The sequence below is a fragment of the Diplotaxodon limnothrissa genome, linkage group LG2 (assembly GCF_057381915.1).
Source record: "Diplotaxodon limnothrissa isolate DT_005_m linkage group LG2, D_limnothrissa_male_GT1.1, whole genome shotgun sequence".
In the NCBI taxonomy this organism is placed as follows: domain Eukaryota; kingdom Metazoa; phylum Chordata; class Actinopteri; order Cichliformes; family Cichlidae; genus Diplotaxodon; species Diplotaxodon limnothrissa.
In genome coordinates this window covers 30,352,789-30,374,745 of record NC_140597.1, presented here as the reverse complement: position 1 = coordinate 30,374,745, position 21,957 = coordinate 30,352,789, and the positions used below count along the sequence as shown (strand labels likewise).

Sequence of the window (21,957 nt, the reverse complement as noted above, 5' to 3'; positions counted from 1 at the left end):
TAAAGCAACTCCGCGTTGACTGAACTACTTGTTATCAGCCTTTCTGAAACCGAATATTCCGAGTTGGACAGTTCGGGGTTACTCAACCCTGAGTATCGTTTTTCACTCTGAGTTTTCTAAACCCGCTTTCTGAAACAGACCCCAGGTCATCTACTAATTGAAAGGTTGGTAGTTTCTCCTGGCTGCTCCAGTCTGCATGCTGAAGTATCTTTGGGCAAGATGCTGACACTTATACACGACATCGTCTCAGCCTGGCTATGTGCTAAAATCTCAGTTTCTGCAAGAAATTACATAATTATGGATAACTGATGTAAATATGCCCTGGGATAGCAACTTGTTTTGTTTTGTTTTGTTTTGTTAATCTTGATTATTCCGTACATTAGTTGTTTTACAAGTTGTTTTACAAAGAAGCAATGGACGCTAACACACTCATAACAGCTAAGGAAAAAAACAGTGATCTCTGAAGCATGTAGACAATACATTCCTGACATGCCATATTACTGAATGAATGAATGAATGAATGAATGAATCACCATTCCTGCGTCCCAGGGTGGCTGTGGCTACAATGTAGCTTGCCATCACCAGTGTGTGAATGTGTGTGTGAATGGGTGGATGACTGGATATGTAAAGCGCTTTGGGGTCCTTAGGGACTAGTAAAAGCGCTATATAAATACAGGCCATTTACCATTTATTTACCATTCCTGATAATGTTCTATTTTTGCTTCTTTTAAGTAGACACCCTTACACAATGGTCCAAGTTTTTCAAACACCTCGTTATCACGAACTGTGCCGATTGATTCCTGAGTTTCTGCTAATTCGGGGATAAGTACAGAAAACTAGACGTCATTTTAGAGTAATGCGTGGTTATAAACGGATCCCTGTTTAAAATGTTTAGTCTGGATTTAAATCGATTCGTTTTTCCATTTAAATAGATTAACAAATAGATTTTTTTAAAGCCTGCATGCTTCAGTGATGGCGAAGGCCTGATTCTTCATTCAGAACCAGAAGTGCTGTGAAAACTGTTGAAGCTGAATTAGAGAAGGCAGGGCCCCACCTTACCCAAATGCATAACTAAAGAGAAAAGCCATTATTATTATTCACACTGTGGTCAAAGTCTACAAACTCCTGAGTCCGGCTGACGCTGGCAGGTGGGTTGGGATAAAACCAAGTTCATCCATCTTTCGACTGATGAAGTAGTGAACACCTGCGTCCGACACCAGGACGGGGTTAACAGAGCAGGCAACGGGGGAGGTGTTAGAGGAGGTGCGGCAGCCGCCTCTCCAGGATTCAGTAGTTAAATAGAGAGGGGGAGTGAACTGGAGAGCGCAGTCCATCTGGATTTAATGTAGAAGCGGTAGAAGCATCACTTCGATCGGGAAATTACAAACGTTCTCTTTCATTTTTCAGCGGAGCCGTGAGGACGAAACTTGAACCATGTGCGGTAAGACTTATCTTCGTAAATTTGCCTTTTTTTTTTTAGAAAGATGTTGGAAAGGTTGCGGCAATTACGCACGGGAGTCGCTTTGATGGACAGTGGCCAGTGAAACTACCGATGATTTAAATGCAAGTTACAAAGCAAGATACTGGCGGACGTGTCATTTTGTCAAGGTTTTATGTAGTCACTTTGAACTGTGTGTAGTTTGAGCTCTGTTTTCGACTCTGTGTGGATTCCTGAAAAGTTTCAGACTCAGCTGCTACGTGTCAGTGTTTTTACTCACGGGTGTGAGGGACAGGTCAGAGCAGTTAGACCAGTCATCCAACTGTCAAAAGATCGGTCTGTTTCATTCACAGCGACCCGCTTTTGTCCCGGGAAGGTTGAGGTGTAATACTTTTTTTTTTATTATTTTATTGCTCTTAAAGAATAGCGTTTACAGTCTGAAGTAAATGTTTAACAGTTCTCCGGCCTCACCCCGAGCCTGCAAGGAAGAGGCCGATATTGCAGGAGTTTTACTTTACCCTCTCTACCTGGCTGCTACAACACTGCGTGCAATGTTTGTCCGTCAATGGCCAGCTGTGTGCCTGCGGGAGTAGAGCTGCCCGGAACATTCCTGCAAAGACACACACGTAGTCGTGTTTCCACCACTTCAGAGGACATATGCCCTAAACCTTACAACAAGTCCTTATACTACATTTTACTTACAGACTCGTTGTCGCAAAAATAAAGATCCTCTGATGATTATTCTTCCTGTAGTTGCTCATATCAAGTAGAGCAGCTTAAGTTTGATGAAGGTCATAGTGAATCTTTATTGCAGCTTTATCTTCTTTATTAATGACCTATTAATGAAACTCACCAAGTAATGTTTTCTATCCACTGTGTGTTTCTTGATGCTGTTTGCAAGAAGTATTCCTAATAAATTGTCTAAACTAAATGAACTTTGACAGCAGTTTCAACTCTGACTGCAGCATTGAGCCTCTCAGAAGATTCCGGTTCTGTTTCTGTTTCTCTAAAAGGGATCTTTGCCTACCTGAATTACCAAGTGCCTCGCACCAGAAAGGAGATATTTGAGACGCTGGTGAAGGGACTGCAGAGACTGGAGTACAGAGGGTACGATTCAGCAGGTGAGACACTCAACTTCACAGTTAGCACACACTCCCACACCCACACACGTATACACACGCACCACAGATGCTTTTAGTTCCCCTGTATGAAATCAAGGAAACATTTCACAGAATTCAATTCATAAACACTAACTAAATATATCAGGATTTGCTCTTGAACCCTTGTTTATAATATTTGCAGGCACGCAGTGAATACTGTGATCTCTATAAAGGCACAGTCTTATCCACTGAACCGCTTCCAGCACATGTAGGCTAACTTAGAAATGAAATACTCTCAAGTATAGAAGAACCAGTGTAGCATTCGATACCTGTAACTCTTAGCAAAGTGATATAAGTTACGTGTCAGCACAGCTTTCCTTCTAAAAGCATATTTGACCTACATACATTTCTAGCTGGTAGTGGTGTCATTCATTTTGCTATCATTCCTATACCAGGTAAATACAGCGCCAGTATGGCGGATACCAGTACCCATCCTCTCAACCTCTAAAGGCAGCTGTAGGAGAAAGCAGTGCATCGTGGTTTAAAAGATAGATCATCATCAATTTGCAAATTCTGAACACATTTTAATAACCACTGTGGTTTTAACATTCCACAATAATGAGTCAACACAACAGAAACACATCTCGGAACACTCTGGGTCAACTTCTGTTTTAAAAAATAAGCTCACTGGACCACATTCTGAATTTAGAAGATAGAAACAAAGTATGGACCCTCCAACACTAATATCCTTCCGATATTGCCTTTATAGCCCCAGAGGAAACCTATTTAGACAATAACAACTTAAGCCTCAGGTTCCACATAATAGTATCTGACACGACTTCACCTACTTACAGGCTGCACAAAGATGAGGAAAAGTGGTATTTGTGCAGTTTACCACTGGATTCTTTTAAACTGTCTTAAAGCACTTTGAGTGCTCTGGGAGAGCAGAAAGCACTATAAAAGAATCAGTCCATTTAGCATTTACCAAGATCAAACTGGCCTCTGAGACACAGCCTTTATCTACTAAGTAAGCCTCATACTTAGCAGAAAGATCCTCTTCCTCATCTTCCAGCCTACTTGCTTGTGCTTTACTTGAAGGTCCTATTAGTTGTTTTGAAGACTGATATGACTGCAGATTTTTTAGACTCTTTGAATGACACTGCAAGTATAATCACTTACGTAAGGTCCTAGAAAACAACATTCGCCTTCATATGAGGAGTCTTGGTATAATTTCTGATTCAACTATGAAATTCGAGAGATGGGACAACTGTGTGATTGTTTCGTTTTAAAGCTGAGGAATATTATCATATTGCATTGTGTCCTCTTTCTCAAGGATATGAACATTGTTAGTACTGCACTAATCTCCTACAGACTTTATTATTACAGCTCACCGCCCCCAACTTATTGCCCAGTAAACACTTAGAGCTGCTTGTGGACGGGTGAGCTCCGAGTATGTGGACTAGCTCTCCTATCGCAATCAAATGTTCTTCTATAAGCACACAGATGCATATTATATTTTACTTAATAACATCATGAAATGTTTTCATTTACATAAGCATGAAGCCTTTAAGTACAAAAAGCATTGCGCCTGCAGTGACAGTGATGAAGATTAACTTCTCCTGACTTCTAAAAACCAAAATGAAAGTATCACCATTTACTCAGGCACTGCTTAAATAAAATCTTTTGCCTTTTAATCGTTCAAATTTATTTCAACCTTCCAAATTCCTAAGAAAGATTTTCCAAGTTTGGCATCGGGAACGATCCACTCTTTCCGGTGTCTCGATACATGCTCAATCACCCAGAGAAAGAAATCCCAGAAAGTCAATTCTGTTCATCTGAAAATGCTACATCCAGATGAACAGAATCGACTTTCTGGGACTCTTTACAGTGATTTCCATCAAAACCATTTCCCCCTCACCTGGCATATCATAGCAGCCCTCACAGGAATACCACCAGTTTCCAAAGGTGTGTTTTTCTTTCTGCCTTCCTGCCCCAACACTTTTCTACAGTTTGATTGAGCTCCTCCTCCACTTCCTGCTACACATCAAACCACTAAGTCAACAGGGAATTTCGTCATTAAATTTTATTGTCGTCTGTAAGCATGATCCGAAGCCGCAGTACCTTCATTAAAGAGAAACATGTCATGTTTGGGATAGTTGGGCTGGAAAACAATATGATCTTTTGACAGTGACATCTAACTCAGAGCCTTTCTATAGTATCCCATACAAAAAGCACACCCATACAAACACATGCTCGTATTTGTTCATCCTGTTAGAGCAGGATGAAGCAACAGAATCAGAAGGTCATTGTAAAACAAACACGCACATGCAAAATCAGAAATAGTACCTCCTATAATAACGTATTGTATCTCAAGTTGCTTTGATTGTCCTAACTTATCTTGCTGCAACTCATGTTCAAAATCTTTCATGTCTTTTTGTGGTGAGCATTATTGTTATAGTGAGCACAGCATTTTGACACTTTACTGTTTGCTGCCTTTTTGTTTGAAAAAATGAGTTAACACCTCACCTCCACCCTCTCTCCCTGTTACCAGGTATTGCTGTGGATGGCCCTAGCAAGACAACAAGTGACCGAAACAATAACAGCATCTGTTTAATCAAGAAGACAGGGAAGGTCAAGGCTCTGGACGAGGAGCTTTACAGTAGGTTTCTCGGGGGGGGGGTTTCTGTGTCTGTTCACTTGGTTCTGATTAGCTCAAAAACCTTCTCATCGTCCTCTTTAAAAGTACAAAACAATTGAAGGAATTCTGAAAAAAACTTTAGCATTTGTCAAGCTTAAAAATCATCTGAATTCTTGTCATGTCAGTAACAGGGCTGGTTTTGTGTTTTTGCTTGTCCAGAGAAGGACTCGCTGAACCTTGATGAAGAACTGTGCACACACTTTGGCATCGCTCACACCCGATGGGCCACCCACGGAGAGCCGAGCGCTCTCAACAGCCATCCTCATCGCTCTGATAAGGATAATGGTAAGATGTACTCACAAAGTATATATTTATGGGCTCCTCATAGACAGCAAGTCACTGAAAAACAAATCCATAATAACTGCATGTTAATAATTAGCATCTTGCTCCTCTTTGGGGCTGGTTTTTACTTTTACATGATCTTTTTAGATCAAATCAGCTAAATAGAATAAAGAGCAAGAAAGTCTACACAGGTGTACGAATAATTAATGTTGCAGAGCAAGGATATCAGACATAAGGAAGATATAGACGGGCAGCACTGTGGCACGGTGGTTAGCACTGTTGCCGCACAGCAAGAAGGTCCTGAGTTCAATTCCAACATCAGGTCTTTCTGTGTGGAGTTTGCATGTTCTCCCCGTGTCTGCGTGGGTTCCCTCCGGGTACTCCGGCTTCCTCCCACCGTCCAAAGACATGCAGCTTGTGGGGATAGGTTAATTGGATAACCCAAATTGTCACTAGGTGTGAATGTGCAAATGAATGTGAGTGCGAATGGTTGTTTGTCCCTGTGTGTTAGCCTTGCGACAGACTGGCGACCTGTCCAGGGTGTACCCCGCCTCTCGCCCTATGACAGCTGGGATAGGCTCCAGCGCCCCCCGCGACCCTGAAAAGGATAAGCGGAAGTGAATGGATGGATGGATGGAAGATATAGACTCCAATCCGGACTGCTGGAAGGCTTTGGAAAAATGTGAAAGAGTAAACTTTTAACTGTATTTTCATAACTTTTGCATTTTTTCCTACCAATAAAGAGCTCCCTAATGCCATTCACACAACACAAAATAATAAAGTTCCTGTTTTTCACTACCTACTATGGAAAAAATAATCCGGTGATTTAACTAAAACTGCGTTTTACAAATACAGGCCAGCCTGGGCAATGATCTACCACATCTTTTTTGCTAATTTTACATCTCTATAATTTAAAAAATGAGATTACTGTCTTTTTTATATTAAAACTTGTCGGGGATTAAATGTTTCATTAACCTCCTAGGACCTGGCGTCCACATATGTGAACATCACATTTTGGGATGTCTAGACCAAAATACCTAATTTTTCTCTACAAGGGGCTGATATCCACTTATGAGGACATTATACTGACACTTTTCTATCAACATTTTAAACGAATGTCCTCATATGTTGATCTAATTTTTCTCAGAAACCAAAATTAGGTGCATGCCATGAAAGAGCTCGGATCTCAGGAGGTTAAATATCTTTGACTCTGTCGGCCTGCATTAAAGCAAAGTGAGCTGTACATATGTGAAATGAGTTTGGCATCTCTGTTGTAGAGGGTTGACGAGAGACTTTCACATGGAAGAAGTTGGGTTCACGTCCAGGGTGACGTCAGAACTCTGCGCTGGCTCACTTTTTTCTCCTTTCCATGTGAAGCACATGCAAATGCCCTCTTTGTCAGAGTTGCTTAGAACGATGAGTTGAGGACTATCTGTTTTCAAATTCCCTCAGAATTCTTCCAACTACTGCTTTAACATCCATGCCCAACAAATGAAATAAATGGTTTAAAATGAAACACATATTACATTTTGATCCCCTGAAAAAAATGTTGACTCGACTCCATAGTTCTCCCTTGCTTTAAATCATTTCACTCTAAGCTTAATACTAAAGCATTAAAAAGAAATCATTAAATTACCATGCTGCCTACCTTTTTAGTAGAGATGGCACGATACCACTTTTTTATGTCCGATACTGATACCGATATCATAAATTTGGATATCTGCCGATACCGATATGAATCCGATATAATGTTTTTTAATCAACAAAACTGTTTTTTAAAATATCTTGCTGCATTTTGCAAGTCTGCAAGTTCATACTCAAGTTTAAAACAACAACTACACTAAAGCTATTCTGTTATAACTGTATACAAAAAAAATATTTCATAGTTCAGCAATACTGATCAATCTAATAAACTTAAACCTACACCATCCTCCCTATTCTGGTATTTTAAAGAGTACTTAGCGTAAATATTAAGCAACCTAACTAATAGGGTTCCAACTCCCAGCAACAACAAAAATAAATAAATAAAAAATAGGGAACCACCCCTCACGCTCCACCTTATGATGCTTAATCGACGTAATCAACCTTAATTTGATGAAGTGTGAAAAAAATGCACAGAAATCAATTATTTTTCAAGAAATATTAAATAGATTCAACATCTTTCTTCAACAAAATTGCAGACTGCACAGATGGTACCTTCCCAAAGTAAAAAGTACTATAGCTTACTAGGGTATATATATTAGACTTAATAGTCACTATATACAGTAATTGACTTCTATTCATTTTACATCAAATTAAAACTTTGGGTGTCAGATAATTATTTATTAAAAGCTCGACATTTTAAATGAGAATAAGAAAGAAAAGTATGTCTTTGTGCCCCCTTTTCCCTGTTCATGCCCTATCGGCCCCCCTGGCTAAACTTTGCTAGATCCGCCCCTGCACAGTTACCAGCGTCAGCTACGTAGAAAAAGATCCTGGTGTAGAAAGTAATATTAAATACATTCAAACAACAGCTGATCAAGCTTAAACGTGCTGCTGTTGTTCAGCCACTGGTTTCCTCTTTCTGGTGCAAAGTGGGCCAAAAGCAAACCAGAGACACGGACTCGCGACAGAAAAGCCGATCAGCTGATCGTTAAGCAGTTTCACGATTGAAGTAGCAGCCGGAGAGCGAGAGGCAGTCGCTTGTTAAGATTAACGCAGGAATGCTTTACAAACATTCAGAGATGGACTTACACACTTGCTTTACTTCTCTCGGGATAACTTTGTCGGAGATGAAATGCCGGGTTGCTAGCGAAGCTCCACATGCTATCCAGACCACCGACAGGTCCCGCATGCCACAGCCGCTCTATCACGTGATGCATACTGCTCCGACGTGCTAACGTTCTGAGGTGAGTTACGGCGTGTTGCAAGTTTTGTGAGGTGCTTTCGTGATATTTAATGGATCGGATTACATTTTTTATTTTTCTCCGATATCCGATCCAGTAATTTAGGTCAGTATCGGACCGATACCGATACGTAATATCGGATCGGTCCATCTCTACTTTTTAGTGCACAGGCACGCCTTCTATTCATGAACTGAAACCAAAACGTTTGTCCTAAGTGTGCCACGTTTACAGGTGTGTCAGTTATGTACCTTGGCTTTAGAACATGCTCATCATAATTTTCTGTCACACTAATTCTGCAGAATTAGTGTGACAGAAAATTACAAAACTGACTCAAAATTAGTTTGCAAAAAAATATAGCAGTCTTATTATGTTGTTATCATTATGATAATATATGTTTTTGCACTTGTTCGTACTCTTTTAAATTGTCCACCTTGTATTGATAGTAGTGTTGAGTATCTGTTAAATCCAGTGCTTTGTGTTAAACTTGCCTAAGCGCATACTTAACATTGTTGTCCTAAAGGTGCAGCGGGTACATAGCTTCTATAATCTTTTCACTCTTGTTGTCTTTCTCAGAGTTTGTCGTCATCCATAACGGCATCATTACCAACTACAAAGAGCTGAAGAAGTACCTGGTACGTAATCATCTCATTAGAAAATAATCCTCTTGACGTAAACGCACTTCCTATGCTAAAGGCCTTATTGTCATTGCCATTTGTTCCATTGATTATAACACTGTTATTGTGGATGTAGATGGGTTTGGTAGTCAATTTGTCACATCACTTAAGCAAATAAAAGAAAATATATATATGTATGTATTAAGATACTAGATGTTACAAATCTGATTGGATTTTTCTTCTAATTTTCGTCTACATAAAGAAAATATGGACTTCAGTCTTAAGTCAAAACTTTAATCTGTTCCACATTAATTCTTTTGAGGTTTCTGAGCTACTGAGCATGCGTGTGTTGCTGGAAGATTCATTAAATGCTTTTAATACAGAAACAGTTCAACAGTGTGGATTAAATTAATATTAACTTCTTTTTTTTTGCCTTCCTCAGATCAACAAAGGTTACGAGTTTGAGTCAGAGACAGACACAGAGGTGATCCCGAAGCTGATCAAATATGTTTATGACAACAGAGAGAATGACAGCATCACTTTCTCCAAGCTAGTAGAGAGGGTGATTAAACAGCTGGTGAGTTGCTCTCATAGCAGCAATGCACAATGGCCTACTTCATGGCTTCACAGATGCACTCTTTTGCTTTCTTCTCCAGTTTTTGCTTCAGTTTAAGCAGTGGAAAAGTTTTACAGCGAGTTTGCTGGTAACCATGAAGGCTAAAAGACTGTCACTGAATGTCATAAAGTGTATCCGTGACAGTCATACACTCATGTACGTATTTTACTTGTTGTGAAACTGCTTAGATTTCCTGTCCATTAAAAAACACGCTCCATTACAAACACACATGCTATGGCAACCGCCTGGACAGCATCATCAGTGACATCATTAGTCACAGAAAAAAGGGAAAAAATAAAATGAAATAAAAAACGTCAGTTTTTAATCATGTGAGTAACGCTTTAATGTCACAGTCGCAGAGTAGAAGAACAGAGGAAGTATAGGCGGCCATTCTGAGTAATGGGAACCAGACGGTTGAGATGCCCACTAAAAAAATCCCGGATCATGACACCATCCCTTCGCCCTCTACTGAATGCTTGCTTACCCACTATCCACCCACCCATCCTTCAACCCCCACCCCATATTTCACCACCACAGCCACACACTCAGCCAGTTTGGCTTCAATAACCACCACAGGCAGACTTGAAGTCAGTCCTTTCGAAACACAGCTGATCTTGTACAATAGGGGTCTCTTTTCTTTTAACCCCCCCAGTTTCCACACGCACACCCACCACCTTGCACCTTAACATCCCCCCTCCAACACATACAAACGCACATGCGCACACACATGTTTAAAACCCGTAGGGCCAGGAGAAACATTTGTTTGTGCTCTGTGTCTCTCAAAGGTCCCACACTTTCCTGGAATGGTTAATTGACTTTACGTTAACTTTTTGAGATGTTTCTTTTTATTTTATTTTGATATTATTATTATTATCCTTCTTCTTCACCCTTCGTTTCTTCATCATTTATTGGACTGAATTATTTCATCAAGCTTAACTGAATTCTTTTTTCCCATTGCTTTTTTCCTGTGTTATAGGAGGGGGCCTTTGCTCTCGTGTTTAAAAGCCGTCATTTCCCCGGAGAGGCCGTGGCAACCAGGTTAGTATGCACGCTCTGACGCACACTCAGTCACACACTGTCTTTCACACATACCGCCCAGGAATATGAACCAGACTCACTGGGAGTGACTCATTCCTGTTGTTACCACAATAAAGCAATACAATATGATTTTAGGAGGCTCCTTAGATTTATGTGTTGTGGCTTATCTGAGCTTACATTTACTATGACAGGACTCTGGAACTTCCTTTGTTTATAATAGTGGATATATGCGCTGAGGAAATTCTTGTTCGGCTATGTGTGAGTACAACCTGCATCTTAGGACCAGAGACTGAATTGAGAGCCTCCCCTCCCTTCTGGGCCCCTGGCCCTGGGCCACCTTCTCTGTAATTTATTAACAATGAGGGGTTCGCGTTTCAGCTCCAGGAAATTTGGCTGGGTCGCATGAAACTCCAGGTTAATTGTTTCTCATCAGTTTATTCATACCTTTCCTGGTTCAGTGACCCTGCCAGAGATCAGGGAAAAGGCAGCGCACTGGAGTAAGTTAAGAAGGAAGAGAGAAATGAGGAGGGCGGCAAAATGAGAGGTGGGCGTAAAATCTCACCGTGTTTTTAAGATGAATTTAAGATGAATCTCTGCTGTCTCAGCTGTCGCCTGCGTTCTAAAAGCCGATATCAGTATAACGCATGTCATTGGCCGTACTCGATGTATTTTTGTGGTTTACATGTTTAACAATCAGCATTGTCTGCCAAGACAGAGGGAAAAGGGGAATGTTTTCAATTATCTAGTGATGCTAGACACCACCCACCCTTTGCCATCATGGATGACCTTCACAGCGAAACTTTTACTCTCACAACCTCGGCTTTGCTTTCTGGGACTTTGTTCTGCCATTTCCACTCGTGTCTTTTATTTAATACAAGTCCCTGTCATACCCTGTTGAAGGTGTAGCATTGCGCCATTTTTCTGCCTCACCGGTCTCTGTAACAGGCACTTTATTGTTGTGCCTTTCAGCCTGGAGAGGAAGTTGTAACACTCTGAATCTAACCAAATCCGAAAGTAGATCCAGCACCATTCCATGCAGATGCTGTTGTGTTAGACGTCACACCCCTCTGATTCTGCTATGCTTGCATGCCATACACACTAGAGTGTGCTTGGTGTGGTTTAGTGTAAACAAGCCAAAGTGGTCCTTTAAACATCGTTATCATGATAAGGCTCTCCGTTGATTTCACTTCTTCCCATCTCTCCCTCCTTTGGCGAAACTACAATATTGTACTGGATGGCCACCACATGTTTCTGTTTGCAATCCTCCATTTTCAAGCCCCACGCCTCTTAAAACAACCATCGTGCTTACGTCAGCAAAGCCCCAGAGACATGCGAAGCAGAGAGAAAAGATGCAGACAAGAGAAGGAGGAGAAGTAAGGAGAGGCCTTTAGAATACGGCTTCTTAACTCACAATGAAGTGGTTTTGTGTTGACACACTGTTTGCACTGCGATCACTAAAGTGCGTGTAAAGGTGTCTCTTGTTTTAAGCTTGGCATCCTCACACCTTCCTCCCCCACCTGTGATACATGTTTACACTTTCTCTGCCTCCTGAGCCAATAAGAGACGTCCACATGGCATCAACGGCCAATGCGGACCCAGTGACTTGTTCCAGGAACAGTCAAGCAGTCTTGGAAATATGTACAAAATATGGAGGACTAATGTTGAACACACTGAATGTGCAGTAGTATAAGCAAGAACAAACTAAAAGATTTCTTTAATATTTTGCTTTGTTTAGAAGTATTATAGTAAAGAATGTCAGGACATGTCCTGCAAAGCAGACGATGAATGTGAAACCTAATCTTTCTCCCATCTCTCCCCCCCCCCCCTTATCTTGGCAGGAGAGGAAGTCCTATGGTCATCGGTGTGCGAAGTGAGCATGAGCTGCTGACCGAGCACATCCCCGTGCAGTACAACAGTGGTGAGCTCTATTCCTCTTTTAGTGCCATATTCACTTACACTGCACCCTAAACCTGCCCGTCTAGAGCAGGGGTGGGCAATCTCAGTCCACGAGGGCCGGTGTCCCTGCAGGTTTTCGATCTCACCTTCGGTCAACACACCTGAATCACATGATTAGTTTGTTACCAGGCCTCTGGAGAACTTCAGGTCATGTTGAGGAGCTAATTTAGCCCTTTAAATCAGCTGTGTTGGTTCGAGGACACATCTAAAACCTGCAGGGACACCGGCCCTCGTGGACTGAGATTGCCCACCCCTGGCCTAGAGTCTAACTGTAGATATGAAGATTTACTGCACGATAGAAAAGTGGGACATGATGAAATATTTGGAATGTCAAGATAAACGCTCTGTTAAATTATCTAACATGATCTCACTCCTGCTGGTTATCATATGGATATCTGACCCCTATAAGGAAGCAGTTGTAGTTTTATTGTTCAAGGAAGTTTCAACTGACTGGGACAGTCCCCCTGAAGCAATTTGCTTTCTTATAACAGAGCTGTGAAGTTTAAAATATAAATATCCCCCCGCCTTTTTTTTTTAAGCAACGCTATTTCATCACTGCTTAAGAAGCATCTTAAGAACTGTGTGGTAAAATTCTTACCAATTTAAAGCTTGAAAATGTTTTTTCTTCATGTTTCTAGTACCAAGTTTAAATGCTCATTTAAGGATGAGGTGAAAACCCAAACCATTAGCAGCATTTTCTTACTTATGTGTGTTTCTCAGTCCCAAGGTTAGTCAGTCCAATTTAATTTAGCTAAACCTGTATAAATATTCTGAGCTCATACGTTTTTAATGCTTTCTGTGACAGTTTGGCACTGTCATTCTGAGCAAACTCATACTGGAGCAAATATTTGTTCGGCCTTGCTCTTAGCCACTAATAAGATGCACTAGTTAGTATTTATAGCAGCAGGATGGTGTATTTGGGACAGAGTCAAATTAAGATACAACGCCTATGTTTATGTTTAAAGAAGGTATAGAGATTGGTTCATGTATAGCCTACAGAAACAACCCCACACTCTCAAAATAATTTTCCCAGCTACTGTCAAAGTAATACCAGCTTTCCACTTTTTACTGTAAAGTAATAATAAAATAAAACATTTCTTACAGTGTAATAGGGAAACTTTGTGTCAAGTTTTAAAGGCAGTGGTGTTTTGGAAATTGAATGACATCTTGAGAAACATTTAGTTTAACAAAATTCGAGACTTCCCCAGTTTGGGTCCAAACTTTTTGAAACCACCCACCCTGGTGCATTCACTGACTCTAGTGGCGTATTCACATGATAGAGTGTCCACTGTTAAAAAACCCCAGTCCAGTGAGAGCAGCGGGAAGGCTGACCACTAGTCCCTATGCTCCATGAGTAAGAATAACACCGATGTTTAATCTGAGCGTGAGTTCTGCCAGGCTGTGGAGTGAAGCTCAGCCAGCCATATCAGGTCAGCTAATCCACATCAGATCAGCTGATGTGGATCTTTCTCATTTGCAATTCTCATACGTGCTGTGCTATTTAATATATTTTGGGGCTATATACAGTTGCAGCCTCTGCAAGCTGCTTTGCAGACGCACCTCCACCCCAACTCCTCAATTTCATGGTATTCTCACTATTTCTGGCTTCATTATTGTGACTGCCTCTGTTCTGTGAGTGGGTCCTGCTGCTGCTGCTGCTGTTCCTGCTCTCCCCACCTCGTGCTTTCCACAGCGGCACACGAAAGAGCAGGGAGATCCTGGATACAGAGCTAAATATAAATGACTGTAGTTTGAATAATAATCCCATTTTGAATAAAGTGATCCTGATAAAGCTTTTGTCAGGCGTTGTCAAACCACAACAGGGATTTGTTAAAAACCACTGCTGATCTCATTTAGACACTCCCAGTCATTGCTGCTGAATGAGAGATGGAGAAGCGTGCTGAACTGGTATTACTTGCCTGGCTATAGCAAACTGCATTTTGGTGTAGCCAGGCATGAGTTTGAATTTAAATTGGCATGATGATTCAGGTGGCTACATTGGTTTATAGTGATTGCTTGGCACAAATTCACACAGCCCTTCACCCACAGAACCTGCAGATAGTGGAGGGAACGAAGAGGAAAATGTAGTGAGGTGTTACAAACTGATCACAGTTTGAATGTCTAAAATCTAAAACTTGAAGTATCTTTTTTAAATGTCCAGATATTGAATCTTACAAAGAAATCCTCAGCTGCTACGATCACACCGCCCTGCTGGTGTTCTTTCTTTCTTTCTGTAGACTGTGTCCGCAGTATCTTATCTATCTGCGGTTGTTAATGAAGGCATCCAAAGTTCAAGGCAGAGGTACTTCCAGGGCAGGCACTGAAAAGCTTAGTGTCGTGTTTTAAATGACCTCAAAAATGGCGTGATAAGTCCTTTTTGGGTCATTTATTTAAATATACCATTACATATAAGATATTTTCTAAATTTAGTGACTCAAATTTAAATCCCCAGATTAGCTAACAGGCAAAGAGTAATTTATTAACCAGACATATTAAGTACAAAATCGGTGTTTCACTTCGTCTGTTGTTCACATTAAATGTATAAAATTTCTCTTTTTTAGTTTCAAGCCTTGTCAGAATTAGAAAACGTCCCAGCCTTAGCAAGCCCCTCTTCATCTTAGAAAAGTAACAGACAGATATGAGTAAAAAAAGTCAGGTATACTTGGAAATTAACAAATTATAGGCTGATTTGTTTGTAGAGGCATGAATGCATACTCTGAGTAGATTCAGAGTATGTGTATAATGTGAGGAGGAGGATGGTTTGCCTCTGCAAATAACCCAGTCTTAGGTACACAATAAGACTTCACAGATGGAAACCACTCTTTCACCCTGCATAAACACTTTGTGTGGGGCTTCAGCAACCCTCAGCAAATTTGTGGGGGTTTTGTTTGTTTTTTTGTTTCTCTGCATACTTTTGAATCTTTTGATTTGCGATAAAAAAAAACAGTATCTTTTTGAGCTGCAAAGCCACTCTACTTCTCGACTTTGCAATGTGCAGGTTTCTAATGCTGAGAATGTAATGTTTGCTGAATAAAAGCGACTTTCAGCTGCTCCCTTTTTCACAAGGGGGTCGTCACAGCAGGTAGCTCCACATGTTTGCTTTGGCAGATTTTTTTTTTTTTTTAACACCAGATGCCCTTCCTGACATAGCCCCAGAGGGATTTATGTCTCCTCCCTGTAATCAAACAGGACAACTTTTGTGTATTAGGCAAACGTGCAAACCACAAATGAATAAACAAAGGAAATACAGTGAAACAAACTCCAAGGATACAGGAATAAAATCCAAGATATTATTAAGTAAGCCATTCTTTGCACAGAAGCAAACAAAATCCAAGATAAGTCTAGTCGTAAGAGGAACTTGCTTGAAACTTAATAAGTAATAACAACAAGGATAAATGGCTGGGTATGTTGACTACAATTAGTAAAAAGACTAAATGGCAAAAACAGCAGCATGTCACTGAACCTTGATTTTTGACTTCTGACCTGCAGCTCAACACAAGGAGGAAGTCCATGAGAAGAACAGTCGCAACCGAGCTGACAGCTCCAGCGCCATCAACTCTGTGGGGGATGGCAGGGCTGTGGAGTTCTATTTTGCTTCTGACGCCAGGTGAGGCCTCTTCTATGTGACTCAAAATGCAAAAACATAATATTACTAATTTATATTACTCATTCATTTCTTTTCCCCAAATGACCTTTTCTGTCTACCCACAGTGCCATCATTGAGCACACCAACAAGGTGTTGTACATGGAGGATGATGACATAGCAGTAGTGACCGGAGGGAAACTCTCCATCCACAGAATGAACCGGCAGGCCGGTGAAGACCCAGTCAGAGCTATCATGACCCTACAGATGGAGCTGAAGCAGATCATGAAAGGTCAGAAACTATTTGAAATTACTTTGTGGCTCTTAGGTAGCTAATTTCAAATTGCAAGTACTGTGCATGCAGTGCAGCAGATTTAAGTCAACAGTTACACATGCTCGCCCTCTGCTGGCTGAATGCGTGCAAACAAAGCCACAAGACTAACTCCGTGCATCCTTATTTTCTGTCTCACTTCTTATTAGGAAAGCATTCAGCATGTCACGGTGTGTCAGAGAATGTGATGGTAATGTATGCCCCTGTTGTCCTTTGCAGGAAACTTTGATGCCTTCATGCAGAAGGAGATCTTTGAGCAGCCGGAGTCAGTAGTCAACACGATGAGGGGCCGCATTTGTTTTGACACCAAAAAAGGTGACAAGTGAACTGATAGCCAGTCCTATGTTCTAGCATGTCCCACTACCCTCTAATATAACTGGGAATTTAAAAAAAATGACTCTCAGATATAAAAACATGTATGTTATGATCGCTACAGCAAAAAACGTGTTTTTATGAGCCTTATTTACCTCCTAAAATGCACTATTTAATAACTGCAGGCGGTAAACACATGATGACTGGGCACTAAAGTGTATGACAGACATTAGTTGTGATGCAGTGAGTGATCAGTAGGTCTAACTGTTTCACGTTCTGTTCTCTCAGTTGTTCTCGGAGGGTTGAAGGACCACCTGAAAGAAATAAAGCGTTGCAGACGGCTAATCATGATCGGCTGTGGCACGAGTTTCCACGCTGCGGTGGCTGTGAGTACAGCAGTTACATCATTATTTTAGCTTGTATATGCTTGATGATGGCATTTTGCAGTAAAGAAGGCAATCATTAGTAACAGACGAGTTCAAAGAATTAAATTATTGTATGGATAGAGTGTAGCAGTGTTAATTAATCCTCTGTTTTTACTCACTTGCTCTACAGACCAGACAGATCCTCGAGGAGCTGACGGAATTGCCTGTCATGGTGGAGCTGGCCAGCGACTTCCTGGACCGTATCACACCTGTTTTCAGAGATGATGTTTGCTTCTTTATCAGCCAGTCAGGTGATAATGTTGCACAATAGCACTTTTTTATCTTCACTTTCCTGAAAGTGGCTTTAGAAAGAAAAGCTTTATTTACACTGTAATTTCCTGTGTGACACCTATCCACGTTCAGTGCCTTTTTCATTTTTTCCTGAAACAGGAACATTGTTGTGGTTTATGAACATATGTTTTCATTCTCTGTGCTCCTTAGGAGAGACAGCAGACACTTTGATGGCACTGCGCTACTGCAAAGAACGGGGAGCTCTGACAGTTGGTGTAACGAACACTGTTGGCAGCTCTATCTGCAGAGAAACCGACTGTGGAGTCCACATAAATGCTGGGCCCGAGATAGGAGTGGCTAGCACAAAGGTATGGCTGGTTTATGGTCTATACTTGTCTCGACTGGTTTTACCCCCAACCGGTTGTGGCAGATGGCTGCTCCTCCCTGAGTCGATTCTAAATTGGTGGGTTCTTCCTCATTGTTCAGCACAGGGGGGCTTATAAAGTGTTTCTGTGTGTGTGTGTGTCTTACACAGGCTTACACCAGTCAGTTTGTCTCACTCATTATGTTTGGCTTGATGATGAGTGAGGACAGACTCTCCCTACAGAAGAGAAGAGAAGAGATCATCAACAGCCTCAAGATGCTACCTGGTCAGTACCCCAACAAATCTTACAAAAAGGCCTCTGTGGATTCAAAATAAGTATTTAGATGTGGAGATTCAAGCTAAACAACATTAATGCATCGTTCACTCATCGTTCTTTTACTCTCTTAGAACTGATAAAGAAGGTGTTGTCCCTGGATGAGAAGATCAAGGCCATTGCCAATGAACTGTATCAGCAAAGGTCTCTTTTGGTTATGGGTCGAGGTTTCAACTATGCCACCTGCCTTGAGGGGGCACTGGTGAGTTACAAAAAAGCCATAATATCAGTCGTAAAATGAGTACAGTGGAATTAGGAATCAGGACATGTTATATAATCCTTACAGGGAAATTGTTTTGTAACAGTTCCTGAAATAAAAGCTATACTAAATAATGACTAACAAAATTATAAACAATCAAATGGCAACACTAAAAGAAGTTATGTAACTAGATGGCCATAGGAGTGATGTTCAGTGGAGCATTTAGTCATTATTAGTCTCTGGCTGAATGTGCACCTCTGGCTAACCACAACGCTGTGTAGAGGGAAGGGAACATTGTCTATGATGCAGAGGAGTTTTGACAACAGCTTCCTCTCTGCTACTACATGTAGACGGTCCAATTCCACCCACAAGACTCAGCCGAGTTTGAACAAGTTTACTGAGGTTTTTCGTATCATGCACCGTCAAGCCTTTGCTCTAATTTATCACAACACAGAAAAAACGTCTAATCATCAAAGGCTCAGGAAACGTCATCAACACTGTGACATTTACGATGAAGGAATAGCTTATAAAAGTAGTCAGTAGGTGACTGCGTCCAGGATCTGTTGAAGAAATCATTCAGCACTGGCTCTGTTGATGTCCCCATCTACATTTCGACTTCCGGCCTTGTAAATGGACTGGTTCTTATATAGCGCTTTTCTACTGTGTCTGAGCACTCAAAGCGCTTTATACAACTAATTCATTCACCCAATCACACCCATTCACACAAGCACTTCTTCTAAGGTCTTAAGTGCTAAGTATCCAACATTCATACACATTCACACTCTGATGGATGCATCGGAGAGCAACATGGGGTGAGTATCTTGCCCAAGGATATTTAGCATGCAGACTGGAGCAGCCTGGGATCGAACCACCAGCCTTCTGGTTAGTGGCTGACCTGCTCTGCCATGCACCTGAGCTACAGCCACCCCTTGTAGCCATGGACAATCCACATGCCTTTCTGGCTCTGCAGCGTCTGTGCCATGGTGTTCCCTCGTCTATGATTCACTGAGTGTTTTAGATGTTTTTAATCTCCTTCCTGTCACCTGACATGAACACCCTAACATCTTATTTGCCACTCTCAGATTTCTTTCATTGCCGAGGCGACGTTGCATCTGCATGTCCTTCTGATTTCTGGGATATTTGTTGTTGAGCTGATAGCTGTGTGGGCTTGCTTCAGTATCATCAGCTGGTCCCTGATACAAAGAGTGTAAGCATGTAGCTGATGGGCAACAGTATTGTCCTTGAAAAGAGCACACACGAAGAACAGAAGATGTCTAACTATAATATAATCCAAACAAGTTTAAGGAAAGAATATAATTAAGTTGAAATCGCATGAGAAAAAGCTGCTCACACAGCTTTCATACCATGCAAGGAATGTAGGCTGTGCTGTAATTTGTCTTCATTCTTACTATTAATCTTCGTCCTAAGCAAGTTTTACTATTCTTATTCTGATGCAGAAAATTAAGGAGATCACTTACATGCACTCGGAGGGCATCCTAGCTGGGGAGCTGAAGCACGGTCCTCTTGCACTCGTTGACAAACACATGCCAGTCATCATGATCATCATGAGGGACGCCTGCTACACAAAATGCCAGAATGCTCTGCAGCAAGTCACCGCCAGATCAGTAGGTCTTTAACAAAACACATCTTACACATCCACCCAAGGCACACACTCAAAGTACGACAAACAGACACAAATACTAAATTTTGAAAGTCCCAAGTACAACAGAAATGAGTGGACAGACAGACTGATGTTAATATTCTTGCCCTCTCGATGTCTGTCTTCATCAGGGTCGGCCCATCATCATCTGTTGCCAGGATGACACTGAGTTGACTAAGAATGCCTACCAGACCATCGAACTGCCGCAAACTGTGGACTGCCTGCAGGGTATCCTCAGCGTCATCCCTTTGCAGCTTATGTCATTTCACTTGGCTGTCCTCCGAGGATATGATGTAAGTATTCAATGCAACCGTTGGTTTGATTATTGACAAGAGTCCTGGGAATAAAGAAATCATCATGACCAAATCCTCATATTTAGATATATAATAGATATCCATAAAGACTAATAATGGGCATCGTTTTAGCAAAACACAAGCACATGCACAGTCACTGCGATGTCTGTAATACCTCAGTAATCACATATTGATGTTAATATGAGATTTATAGCAATATTGATTTTGTTCAAATTCACCCAATGCTAAGAGCAGCTAATTATGAATGTAATGTGTGCTTCTGTTGTTTGGTTTTCAAATGCTTGCAGTGGAATCTATTTGCATGTGGATTTGATGTTGTCACACATTCATTTCAATTCCACACTAACACACTAAGATACTTCATCTAGTTGTCTGATTTAAAACTGATTTAAACTGATTACAAAACTTAAATCTAATGGTACAGTCATGGCACTCGAACATGTGCAGAATTTGGCCTTGAAAAAGATTTCCTTGAAAAAGACAGTAATGGCAGCCAGCATGTGTTCTTCTAAGCTTGTACATACGCTTTAGGGATAGTGGTGCCCATGAATACCAATGCTTTGTCCATGTCTCTGGTTCTGCTTGTGTCTATTCATCTTTTCTTTCCTTGTGAATGCTTTACTTTACTAAGAAGGCAGCTCATGTTCCCTACTCACCACAGTGCAAACAGACTTTATCTGTCAGAATTGTGAACTCTTTATTTACAGTCCATGATCACAACAATGTACAATGTATAACATTTATAGCCAAATCCTTATTATGGCACATCTTTACCAGGATGCAATTGTTTTACCATGTACACTAATATAATGAGTTGGGAAATGTGTTATCAAAAAAAAAGTTATACAGTGCTGCTAAATTGATCATGGAGAATTTGTTATAACAAACTTTCTTTTCTTTTGTTTTGTTTTTTTTTAAAGGTTGACTTTCCCAGAAACCTGGCCAAGTCTGTGACAGTGGAATAATTACAGTTCACAAAGCCCTGGAGAGGAGAGACAGCTCTTTAGGAGATTAACAGTGCAATAGTGCAATCAAACATTAAGTGTGTGCGTGTGTGTGTGTGTGTGTGTGTGTGTGTGTGTGTGTGTGTGTGTGTGTGTGTGTGTGTGTGTGTGTGTGTGTGTGTGTGTTGAATTGGGGGGAGGAGAGAGGGGTATTGTCTATTGTACAATGAACTTGTAAAAGAAAAAAAAGCCAAATGTGAAATCAGACCAATACACTGCTGAAGAATGGCCGTGGTATCACTTGATGAGGCCTTGCAGAACAATCTATGAAAACGACATTCACACAGCTGCTGTGCCTTTTTCTAGTCACGAGATGAGCCAAAACCGTGTAAGAAGTTTAGCATTGAAATGGTATACTGAAGTGTTTACAGTTGTGCAATACGGGGACCAAATGTGCATTATGAATGTACACAATCATGAGGTGATTGATTCAGAATTTCTATTTTATGAGTTTCGTATGTCCACCGGGGGCTGCATACCTCTAGGCTGCAATATCATGAAAAGTCATAAAATCACTGTGCCTGGTGGGCCAGTAACCCATAACTTTGTTTTTTTTTTTGTTTTTGTTTTTTA

General features: G+C 41.0%; 1 protein-coding gene across 1 annotated transcript; it reads left to right on the top strand.

The window, feature by feature from the left end:
• Window positions 1-1,340: 1,340 nt before the first annotated feature.
• On the top strand, window positions 1,341-21,345 carry gfpt2 (glutamine-fructose-6-phosphate transaminase 2). The gene is made up of 19 exons (XM_085370564.1): window positions 1,341-1,441; window positions 2,452-2,559; window positions 5,090-5,197; window positions 5,396-5,521; window positions 8,977-9,035; window positions 9,460-9,594; window positions 10,610-10,671; window positions 12,510-12,589; window positions 16,117-16,234; window positions 16,339-16,502; window positions 16,761-16,856; window positions 17,142-17,239; window positions 17,409-17,529; window positions 17,720-17,877; window positions 18,045-18,159; window positions 18,282-18,409; window positions 19,864-20,031; window positions 20,198-20,359; window positions 21,301-21,345. Exons 1-19 carry the CDS (start codon window positions 1,435-1,437, stop codon window positions 21,343-21,345), a joined length of 2,058 nt encoding a protein of 685 aa, XP_085226690.1. The 5' UTR covers window positions 1,341-1,434.
• Window positions 21,346-21,957: the final 612 nt, after the last annotated feature.